This window comes from Fusarium graminearum, chromosome 2 (genome assembly GCF_000240135.3).
Source record: "Fusarium graminearum PH-1 chromosome 2, whole genome shotgun sequence".
Lineage (NCBI taxonomy): Eukaryota > Fungi > Ascomycota > Sordariomycetes > Hypocreales > Nectriaceae > Fusarium > Fusarium graminearum.
Window position 1 is genome coordinate 2,149,288 of NC_026475.1, and position 10,920 is coordinate 2,160,207.

Here is a 10,920-nt window from a genome sequence, read left to right on the forward strand (position 1 = left end):
GATAGCTTCAACCTCTTTGTGGAGGTCTTTATTCGGCGTGAGTCATCATGCACATAAGGGGTGGTGCTGTATCAGTAGTGACCATGACTTGGAAACTTTCCATGATATAGATGATATATCTATAGGAATCATGGGAATTGTAATTTGTATATAAAGATCTGTTGACTAATAGAAACGTTGGTCCTAATATTTAACGGTATAAATATAAATAGCCTGCCCAGTCTATATATTATAAATGGCTTGCTGATATCCTCTCCTATATTTCTGAGTCGCAATACTTATGCCACCTATCATATTCATCATCGATATAGTATCCATTATCGAGGTTATAGTCTAGATCAGTATGGTTATTCTCCTCTCACTGGTAGTTAGAATTTTAGCCTATTCCTTTATACTACCCGCCTCCGCTATAGTCTTGTTCGTCGTAACTGTTTTCCTTTTCGCTACAATCAGTCTGTTGGTCTACCGCATCATCCTAATCACCTGAATCACCTGAATCATCTGAATTAAAGCCATGCTGCTGGTGATTCGTGTAGTAGACTGGTTTTTCGTCATCATCAGACTCTGATTGTTCAAAGGCCTGTTGCACCTCACCCTCAGAATTAGATTCGTCGACACTGTGGTGTTGGTAATTGTTTTATTGCTCTTGTTGATCTTGATCTTGATCTTCATCTTCATCTTCTGATTAGATTGATCAGGTGTCTTCTGCTGATAATCTCCATACAAACCCTCCGGTTCGCTAACAATCTCGTCATCCGACGGGACGTGTTACCGAAAGAGACTATATCATCGCCTTCGCTTTCGTCGTCCGACTCGCGGTCATGTTCAGATTCTGAACATTCTTTATAGTGCCCATACAGTTCTAGTGTACCCAGGTAATAGTTTTCCGTATGATAGGAAGGCTAAACACCTACTTCAGCGTGTTTCCCACCAACATGACAGGAAACGTAAGAATGTCACCACACCAGTTTCATAATTAATTTAGAATACTTCTCCGTCACCATCTCGCGTAAATGTACACAGTTATCCTGTGTTAATGGAGAGTGTTGGGGGCCGGATTGATCTTTGCTAATACTCCACGGTGGTAGCCTTTCAAGTTTCCTTTCCTCTGGGGATTTGTTTCGAAACGGGCAAATATCCATTCATTACTATTATTAGGACATTCCTGAGCCCTTTGCCTTCTCACAATGATACCCAACCTTGCCTTTTAACAACCTCTAAAACAATATGGGGGCCAATTCTTATTCTGTTTCCTGACCATTGTCCGGCCTTTAAAAGACTCCGAGGTTAGCGCGAGCCTTATTTGGACCCCATGTCATGCAACGTCTCTGACCCTTTATATCAATATGGGGGCCAAAACGTTCAGCCTCATGGCAAGTTGCATATGGTTTCTAATAAGCTAAAACTTCAGACCCAGTCCTCAGGGTATCAGAAACGTTGACTGCTATAAACATAAGAGATAAAATCATTAGTGTAGCTTATGCCACTTAGACTATGCTTCTTAGACTACTTATTTCTATGCCCTAAAACTTAGGTAGACTGAGAGTGTTGTTGTGCCGTTGGCTGTTTCAATAACCGCTAGCATTAAGAGTGTGTATGCGATATGTCACTGTTGCCTTGTTTCTGGAAGATCATGTCAACATTTAGAAATGGATGTTCCGTGTATGTGCCAGAGAAATAAGGAGACAGTGGTCTGTCGTGCGGGCGTTTATGGCAGAGTGTTTGGTTAGTTGAGACCTGGATGCTCAATACGTGTTTCTTTGGATGGCCACCTCAAGATGCATATAATTGTAGGAGGTCTCCAAAATTGGGTACTAATTTGATTCCTTGTTTCATGATCTACCAACAACGTTTCTATCATGAGCTAGATTCCTCGTCGTTTAGAACCCAGACGTCCATGATTACATCTGTCCAGAGATGCGAGACCTTCCCTCCTACAAAGACTCTCGTCTTTCATCCCATGGAACAAACGTCCCATACATGACCGCCCTCTCCTGGTCAACGTCGCCTTCACTCGCCTCAACTTTCCAGATGACAACGGCTCTGACGAATCCAAAGAACGCAAGTCCCCACATCAACACATTACTGCCCATCAACACACCCTTGACACTGCGACTCTCCTCCTGGAAGCACCGCGTCCAGAGGACGAAGCTCGCAACAGTAGTGGCAATGAGGATAAGTGATTCGAGGTAGAGAAGAGCTACAGATGACAGGACCTTGATTTCGTGGATGATGAGGCTTGTTGCACAGAGGAGGAGAACGACAACGAGACTCGGGTCCGCAAATTTCCAAAGCCTACTAATTGTCAAAAAGGGGGCGATGGAGTTGGGAATAGAAGCAAACTTACCAGTTGTCAAAGTCGTTACCAGGATCATTCTCCTTCCAAACGGTAATCCACATCAAAGCACTAAAAACACCCAGTGTCACAGCAAACTGTAACGCGAGCACGAGGCCATGTATGACAGAACTAACCACCCACTTCCCCTCGACGCGCAGAATCGTCACCGGCACATGACCACCGTCGTAACTGTGTCTCTTTGTCGTAGAGTTCTCCCCCCAGGTGCGATTCTCACACTCCTCATCGCCCTCGTCTTCCTCCTCGCTGACCCACGGCGGGAACGGCGTCAGGGGCGGCGATCCTCCTCGTTCGAGGGTGGTGGGAGGACGAACAGTCAGGGCGGATTCAGCTCTCGCTTCGGAGTGCATGGAGCCATAGTCGATGGAACTGGGCGATGGACGAGATACGGAGATGTTGCGGTGGTGTTGGTGGTGGTGAGGAACTGCTGATGCGCTGCGTGGTAAAAGGTCGGGAGAGAAAAGGCTCGAATGCGTTGAACGCATTGCGGAGGAGGGCTTGGCGGGAGATGTTATGCTTCGTTGCGGATGATTTTGATGTTGCGCTCGTTCGGGAGAGAGGGATAGAGTGAGTGCGCTTGCGCGAGCGCTTCTCTTCTTTCCAAGAGTTCGAGAGACATCTCGAGGTGGAAGCTCCATGTTGTAGACCGCGATACGTATCAAAGTGAATGTGAAGGAGAAAGAATTATTGTTAAGAATGTGGTAGAAATAAAGTGATTAAAATTATAGGTGGACGTGAAGTGAATGAAGTTAAGGAAATTGGCAGTGTCAGGCATTGGCAACCACTGATACCAGCACAACCTCAAAAGGACCATCACGACCCAAGGACCATGGCACCTAATTGACCAGACCATAAGTGTGACATCCTTTTTTAACTTTTGTGTATCCTTGCAACGCTAATCGAGTGTCACCAAAATTGTTCTGTGTTCCAGATCAAGTATCGACACCGGATCAAACTGCCGAGGGAAACATCAACATAGATCGAAGTGGCTGCAAGGGACATTTCTTTGTTTACGTTAGATTGACTAAAGTAGTTGGTATCGTAAGCCTCGTTCCTTATTCCTACAGAGAATGTTCGATCAACCATGCGCCATCCCACAAACTGCCCAGTCCCGTCTTTAATCCCAATGCCATATCCATCAAACGCCGGTAATCTCGATATGCAGCATCGCTGTACAAGGTACCCTGTTACTCAAGACTCATTCGTGCCTCGTCGCCAATTCCCCATTGTCCCCCAGGCCTACCTTGTTTCTGAATCTCCAAAGCCAACTCCGCACCTAAAGCATCGGCGTCATCGTCGTTGTACAGACTGCTCGTCCTACTTGTTCTACTGTCTCGTCTGGTACGTTCCTTATTATCAGCTCCAGGTCGGTCAGTGGCTCGTTTTCGCAGAAAAGGCGACCGAAGGAAAGATTTTGAGGATGTCGAGTGTACTGACAAGGAATCGTCTGCTGCTTTGGAGCTTGCGTCATCGTTACTGGTGTCCTCTGCTTGTGCCTCAGCGCTTCGTGTCGATACCATTGCTTCGTTGCTGGCGTATGGTTGAGATCGTAGTTTCGCTACTGCTGGAGATTCCTTGACGTCTTTCTCGCCATTCTTGGAGTCTTCCTTCTGATCAACCTCGACAAGTTCAGCATCGCGGTACCACTTTCTTCTCCTTGTCCATCGACCCCAGCCATCTGCACCTCTTTGACCATGCTGCCACTACAAATACGTCAGCAATAGAAGACCATAGCTACTCAGCAGGTTTGCTTACCTTGTTGTCATAAAAGATCCACCCGTTCTTCCCCTCATTCCCATCGTAGTCTATCGGGCCACTCTCATCAGACACGCCGTCAACACGCCAGCGACTCCCAGGCACCCATCTCCATTCCATATGGCTTCCGTCTGATACATCGGGTAGTTCAAAGTCATCCTTGGTAGGCACCGAGTTGTTGTGGTCATCTGTCCATGCCGCTCGTTCATATGCAAATAGATTATTAGTCCATCCCAAACCGATCCATCGTCTTTGGTTCTCGTATATGATAAAAGTGAACTTAACACCTGCGGTCTTTCCTGTAGCGTTTCTGCGGTTTGTTTGGAAACTTGTCGCTTTCCCGAGGGCCTTGGTAAGTTCCGAATCGCCTCGCTGAGCGACACGATCGGTGCCCTTCTTAGAGGCCTTGGCCAAGTCCTTTCGGAAGGGCTGTTCGGGAGTGTCAAAATGGAGACCGGTAATACCGGCAGCGAGTCTCCGAACTGTGGAGCTTCTCCAGAGAATGGCCCGTGATACTCGGAGAACCCTTGCATGCCAAGTCAGGATGATGGTTCCAGCCACTAGTATTACACGTCTGGTGGTGATGACTCTCCACGGCGGAACAGTAAGCGTAATCCAAATAGGCGTGATGATAAGCAGTCGCATAAAGATGACAGTCAGCGCTGGTCGCGTGGTAGCACTGATGGCGGTTGTTTGTGTGCTTAGAAAATCCGTCATGTCAAGCAAAGGCTCCATGAGAACATTACATCTTCCTGTAAGCTGTTTAAGAGTTTCGACGATCTCGTCTAGTGTCTTTTGATGTTTCGTGTTGGTGACCTCAGAATTTCCTCTAACATGTTTCGACTGTTTCTCGCCGGCGTTTGCCTTGCCGTTCTGCTGGCTGCTTTCGCCGGTGTTTTGATTTGCTCCCTTTGTACCAGCGTTCTGGCTCCGGGATTCAGTCCACCCACTACTACTGAGGGGACTGTATCTCCGTCCGTACATGCCGGCAATGAGGGCCACTCCGACCAGGACAGGGCCGGCCCACGTTATTACTACATCGCCATACAGAACAACCGCCCAGAAGAAGGACAATAGTAGAAAGCTCTGCCAGGGATCTCCAGTGCTCCATGTGAGGAGCCCGGCGAGTGTATTCAAGGGAAGGAGGAAAGGATGGCTGTAGGCGAGGGCGCGGGTGATTTGAGGAGGAGTAGCGAGGAGCAGGGGGCTCTTTTGGTGGACGAGGATGGTCGATCGTCGTGAGGATCTGGAGGGAGTATTCGCAGAGAGTGTTACGGGGGAAAAGCTGGCAAAAGTCGGGGGTGCGCCAGTGTTCGAAGATTGAGGCTCGTATGAGGGAGGTGATGCGCCGTGAGACGCATCGTCGCGGGAAGACATGGGTGACGGTGCAAGATGCGACAGCCACGGGGTATCCTGGAAGAGAGCTGAGGTTAACAAACAAGCGGTGTATTATTGATGGAGTCAGTTTGAGAGGGTATCGATATGTGTTGCAGGGCAATTTGCCCTTCTGCTGAACTGCCGCGTCGCGACGTCAGAGGGTCAAGTCTAGAGTCGCAAAAAGGTAAGACCAGACAAGGTCATGGAGTGGAGGGAGATGGGGTAAATTATGTCATGGGGCGCCACTTTTAGCGGCTGCCTGTCTGTCCGCCCTTGTAGCTGTAGAAGGGGAGAATAAGGACACACGAGCAAAAGAAGGACGGAAACAAATAAACAAATAGCGTGGAAGGATAGAATGGAATAAAGTGTCAAGTAAATAACTTACAAAAGCTGCCATTTGACAAGAGTATTCCAGGTTTCTTCAGCGACTTTGCAAGCCACGATTTAATGGCAGCGTCATTCAGCTCTGCAGGTTTACCCCGGATTGTAGTGGTTGCTTTCCAGCGTTTCTGCCCCGCGACTTTAGGTCACTCAGCTCTGCAGATGCATGTCATTCCCTAACAAAACGAAACAGTAAAAGAAAGAGACAGAGACAGAAAACCCCACGATAGAATAATAGTCAAGTAAAAAGAGTATGGCAATGAAAGAAAGGAATTAACAATAGAAAAGTCACACGTGAGCTTTCTCGGTTGGCGCAGTCCATCCATTCCATTTTCTGACTTGAACCTTGGGTCATTGTCTTTGTCACATGCTAAACTCTTCGGTTCGAGCAGTGCACATGAATCAGGTTCTCGGTGTGAAATCAGCAGGGTAAATCGCTGTTTCATAAAGTCACGGGATCTTTTCCATTGATCATCCTAGTATCTGTATCAAATTACGTCAAGTCAAGGAACTCGCCTTATTGTTTTAAGCCTTCATTCATGATTTGTATATTTCATCTCACGATATTCTCATACCTGTCTCTCCAAGGTCTCCATCTATTCGAGTTATCCCCCGCAGTCAGGATCTATACCCTGTTCTTCCAATGTAGGGCATGTTTGAGGTCCCCAAGGTCCATCCCCCCAGGAATTGGGTCGTCTGAGTTCGCGTATCGAGAAGTTTTGCTCACGGTGCAGACGTTCCAGTATATTCTCGTCGTAGTTTGGTCGCTCATACTCTGGATCAAGTTCGTCTATCCAGAATCCTTTACCACTGCGCATCCATATGATGTAGCTCATCTCATGAGACATAATATCGCGGCAATATTCCGTGGGCGAAAACGGATTTTCCCCATCTTCATACAGAAACTCATTGACTTGCGAATCAATCTTCAAAATCTGGACCGGTGAACGGAGCATTTCTGAAAATAGAATTGTCACCTTGGGCCGCAAAGGTCGACTACGCCAGTCAGTCTTGTCTCTCAAAGCATAGAGAAAGTCCCTGGCATTTTGCGAACACCCGACGCCCACCAGAGACCCATCACGTATCCGATGATAAAAGAAAACAGAACGCAACTCCAGAGAGCGAAGTGAAGCTAAAGGAGCCAAGGCCGCGGCCAGGCTATCTGCATCCACGCGTACTCCTTTGATTGCGAGGTTCTGCAGGCTTTGGGAGAGTGGCATAGGAAATTCAAGGATATGTTCATTTGAGCCGCCACTCCATCTGACGCTTGCGCGGCCGAGGGATTCCATCTGTGACTCGGATCATAATCTTCTACTTGGAAGCAAAGACTTTGTAGATTTTCTGCTTTCTCCAGAACTTTGTACATCTGGATCGGATGTTTGTTATGTAGATGTAGTCTATGGAAGCCAGGCCTTTGAACGAGTGAACGGAGGTCGGCGAGCGCGGTCTTGTCATCGGTTCCATCAGAACGCCCAAGGCGATATCTCATCTCGTCGTCAATGATGAATTCTGATACATTGTGTTTTCCATGTTTTGCAAGCGCCCTCAGGGTGCTATACACACCGCGTCTCTCAATCGTCTCGTTGTTTCGAAAGAAGTAGGACCCCTGAATGACAGGACGTGGGAAAGGATACACGAAACCATAGGGAAACGATCGGATCATGGGTGTCTGGTATATGGGCATGAATAATCTCCCGTGGGTCTTGGTCGAGATGGTTACTCGGCGCAACGAAGTGAATCTGTCGAGGGCATATTCGAATGCTTTGACATCCGCCCCGGACTCGAGCACCGAGCTCTGCCCTCGCAGCAACTCTTTGTAGACTTCAATAGATTCCACTGACCCCATGGCTGCTGCAAGCTGGCACATTCTGGCAGCATCGCCCGGCCTTCCCTTGCTCATAGCCAGTCGACCAATCTCGTCTCTGCACAAATGAGTATACCAATCATTCTTTGAGTAGTCACGCATTGCTACACTTTCCCGGTTAAAATAGGTCTCGTCCCAAATTATCTCTTTCACGCGCTTGCGAAAGGTTTCGTGGTTTGCGACTTCATAAGCGACTTGGATGTTGCGGGGGTTTGCCCCAATGAAAACCCGTTCTAGTCGCAAGGTGACGATTCTGCATACAGAAGAAGATGTGAGGCGCAGTGATTTGATGTCGCGGTTGGTTAAGAAGCTGGCGATATAATCGCCCAACTCAGGGGGCAGAGATGACAGTCCAGCCGGTGGTGATGGCATCCCTTCCATTTTGATGATGTTGGTGGAGTGAGACTGGAGATTTTCGGGGGTGCAGGAGGTTTTATAATAGAGAAAAACTCTATAGTTGACTCATATTTCCTTGCCAAATTTTGAATTCTCTTTTACTCACTGCAGCAACTATATTGTGATGTTTCGGCAACAAGAGTGGCCAGACTTGATCAAGGTTCGCTCAATATGGAACTGCATTAGATATGGATACAACAAGCTCAAGAGAATACTCAGCACAAGGGTAGTATTTAAGCTTAATCTGTAGCTAACTATCCAAGCGCATATCCCAATCACATCATGATCTCAACTCCGCCCTTCATAACTCCGTCCGTGATTCGTCGTCAAAGGATGTATCTTGACCCAAGCTTGGGCCTAGAACAAGTGGTATCCGAATGATCAAAGATCAAGTTGTTTATTTGCCGCAGCCAGAGCAAGAGCCTAAGATATAATTAGTATCGAACCATGCGAGGATCATGTCTGTTGACTTACAGCTAGAGCCGCAGTTGCAAGAAGAGGCACCAGAGCAGCCACAGTCGCCAGCCATTGTGAAGATTGTTTGGTGGTTGGAAGGAAGTTGTTTAAAAAGGGTGTTATAGTAGTTGATGTTTGAGGTGAGGATGAAGAAAAGAAATGTCCTTTGATCTGGACCATGCAGGGTCTTATATACAAGATAGATGCGGCCTTTGTGCTTTGATCATCCCTGTAGAATGAGGGGTCCTATTCTCGTAGTGTGATCTGGTTGGCGATTTGAGCTTGAGTAGTGGGGTTTTGGCATGAGTTATTTTGGCGGTTGGTTTAGGATTCCGCGTGATGATCCACGATGGATGGTTCGAGATTCGAGACAAGGACAGGGGCATGGATAGGGTATCGCGGTAGTGTTGGTGTTGAAGATTTGAGATAGATATTTACTTAGATATATAGATCTTAAACATTATACATGGCTCAGAGTCTTTTCTAGTAATTGCAGAATTAATGCGATTCTCACCTTAATCTTTATTTGGTCTTATGGCCATTAAAAACCGGCATGTAGTTGCAAAACTAAGCTTCAAGGCTGATTGCCACTGACACCATCCACTCTAGCTGCGGCTTGCGATTGGATCGCAATATTCGCGCTTGTTTGCCACTCTTCAAAAGAACAAGAATCGGCAGTTGACATGGAACTTGTCTATAACTTAATGTCACATGGTGCAATGACGCATGGGAAGCTACTCAAATATGGCGAAGTGTGCTTGTCCCAGTGTTCTGCAACAGTGGGAGCGATGGTATATTCAACCATGATAAGTTATCGGCAAGCAGATATAGACCCGTTTACCTCTGTCCCTTGTAACGGGGCCTTTGTTTTTGGGTACTTTGGCTCATTGGTCCTTCGCAACATAGGTCATTACATTTGGAGTATTGTAATGGGAAGCTAACTATGGCGAAATGATCTCTGTATTGGCAGAGTTTGGGCCAGATATCTGGAATTCTGTTGAGGCTGGTAGTGCCTACCTAGAATGGACATGACATTGCAGTTGCCTCTGAATCAATGTACAAGTTTCCATACCTACCTTCGACATTTCGCCGTCCTATTGTTTTTCACCAAGACTATATACGAGAATATGGCGAGTCCATATGTTTCTGCTCCGCTGGGAGCATCTGAGTGGAAGTTCTGGGACGACACTGTCCCGACGATTTGGCCGTCCGATTCGACTCCCCCGGGGCCCATCCCCGAACCCGCTGCTCCTGTTGAGAAGAAGGATATTGTATCTGCCGTCTAAACTTCATTCATGGAGATTCACTTTATGCATACCTGGTTTTCCGCATATGTGCAACCATGATTGGCTGGTCAGTGAAACAGTTGTCTATTGGGGTAATAGCTAAGAATTATGACAGTTGAGTCACAGTTTCACGCAAATCACGGTCGTCAGAAGGGTGGCACAGCATATGCGGCAAGATGCAGGTTTTCCAACACTATCATATCCTGATCAGGCAACTTCACTTTAGGTCATTATCACTTTCTCTCTACAATGCACGATATTGAGTTTCATGTTGATTTGACTATACTTTAATTATCAATCACTTTTCTCGCCCAAGTCTTCCATCACCGTCTGTAAATCAGGTCTTTCTGGATTCATAGCAAGCACTCACCGTTGTTTAAAGAATCATAAACATAGGGGCCCTACAAGCGTCAATGACATATGACATACCCTCCCACTCAAAAGTGATCATTTCGCCTCCCTCAAAATCCATTCTGGAGTTTAGTTTCAAGATCTTCCCAACAGTAGCCATGTTAGCAACCGGTGCTTCAGGCTTCACGATGGCAAGCTTTTCAACCACAAACTCAGCAAAATAGGATATGCACTTGTGGCATTCCCATGGCGCAGGACCAAACGAACAGTTATGAGGACCCTTCTCTGCGGCTTGCTCGGTGATTTGACTCACCTGCTGTTCGAGTAAACTGGTAAATGGTTTATTAATCTTTCTTCGCTTCGTGCTTGAGCTGGACAACTCCTCGTCTGACTGCCGTTTCTTTGTGTTGGTCTTCGCCAGGAGATGTTTGTCTTTTGCAACTCTTCGTGGTTGGATGCGAGTTGGTTCCTTTGATTTTGTCTTGTGGCCTAGTACATGGTCTAGGAAGTGCTTTTTGCACAGGGGTGCACCTCTGAGAGGTTTTCCTTCGTATTTCTCTGGTGACATTGTTGCAGTTGTTGGCTAAGTCGTGAGTTGATCAGTGTTCGAGACGTTGAGAAACACGAGCCCAGAGGGCTTCTGCGTGCTTGATTTTGTACTTGCTGCCCTTCATTGACTAGCTGAAGAACAATGCATT

The 10,920-nt window shown here is 47.0% G+C and overlaps 7 protein-coding genes across 7 annotated transcripts; 1 reads left to right on the top strand and 6 right to left on the bottom strand.

The window, feature by feature from the left end:
* Positions 1 to 475: 475 nt before the first annotated feature.
* FGSG_13379 (uncharacterized protein) lies at positions 476 to 1,142 on the bottom strand (the record flags this gene model as incomplete). Its single annotated transcript, XM_011322122.1, has 3 exons — positions 476 to 617; positions 745 to 902; positions 966 to 1,142. 3 exons carry the CDS (start codon positions 1,140 to 1,142, stop codon positions 476 to 478), a joined length of 477 nt encoding a protein of 158 aa, XP_011320424.1.
* A 792-nt stretch (positions 1,143 to 1,934) lies between these two features.
* On the bottom strand, positions 1,935 to 2,706 carry FGSG_08356 (uncharacterized protein; the record flags this gene model as incomplete). The annotated part of the gene is made up of 2 exons (XM_011322123.1): positions 1,935 to 2,295; positions 2,348 to 2,706. 2 exons carry the CDS (start codon positions 2,704 to 2,706, stop codon positions 1,935 to 1,937), a joined length of 720 nt encoding a protein of 239 aa, XP_011320425.1.
* Positions 2,707 to 3,409: 703 nt separating this feature from the next.
* On the bottom strand, positions 3,410 to 5,488 carry FGSG_13380 (uncharacterized protein; the record flags this gene model as incomplete). Its single annotated transcript, XM_011322124.1, has 2 exons — positions 3,410 to 4,059; positions 4,112 to 5,488. The coding sequence occupies 2 exons, from the start codon at positions 5,486 to 5,488 to the stop codon at positions 3,544 to 3,546; spliced, it is 1,893 nt and encodes a 630-aa protein (XP_011320426.1). The 3' UTR covers positions 3,410 to 3,543.
* Positions 5,489 to 6,474: 986 nt separating this feature from the next.
* FGSG_13381 (uncharacterized protein) lies at positions 6,475 to 8,114 on the bottom strand (the record flags this gene model as incomplete). The annotated part of the gene is made up of 2 exons (XM_011322125.1): positions 6,475 to 6,865; positions 7,048 to 8,114. 2 exons carry the CDS (start codon positions 8,112 to 8,114, stop codon positions 6,475 to 6,477), a joined length of 1,458 nt encoding a protein of 485 aa, XP_011320427.1.
* A 316-nt stretch (positions 8,115 to 8,430) lies between these two features.
* FGSG_08354 (uncharacterized protein) lies at positions 8,431 to 8,658 on the bottom strand (the record flags this gene model as incomplete). The annotated part of the gene is made up of 2 exons (XM_011322126.1): positions 8,431 to 8,486; positions 8,604 to 8,658. 2 exons carry the CDS (start codon positions 8,656 to 8,658, stop codon positions 8,431 to 8,433), a joined length of 111 nt encoding a protein of 36 aa, XP_011320428.1.
* A 938-nt stretch (positions 8,659 to 9,596) lies between these two features.
* FGSG_13382 (uncharacterized protein) lies at positions 9,597 to 10,140 on the top strand. The gene is made up of 2 exons (XM_011322127.1): positions 9,597 to 9,938; positions 9,987 to 10,140. The coding sequence occupies exon 1, from the start codon at positions 9,608 to 9,610 to the stop codon at positions 9,869 to 9,871; it is 264 nt and encodes an 87-aa protein (XP_011320429.1). The 5' UTR covers positions 9,597 to 9,607; the 3' UTR covers positions 9,872 to 9,938; positions 9,987 to 10,140.
* A 25-nt stretch (positions 10,141 to 10,165) lies between these two features.
* FGSG_08353 (uncharacterized protein) lies at positions 10,166 to 10,790 on the bottom strand (the record flags this gene model as incomplete). The annotated part of the gene is made up of 2 exons (XM_011322128.1): positions 10,166 to 10,218; positions 10,301 to 10,790. The coding sequence occupies 2 exons, from the start codon at positions 10,788 to 10,790 to the stop codon at positions 10,166 to 10,168; spliced, it is 543 nt and encodes a 180-aa protein (XP_011320430.1).
* Between the last annotated feature and the right edge of the window lie 130 nt (positions 10,791 to 10,920).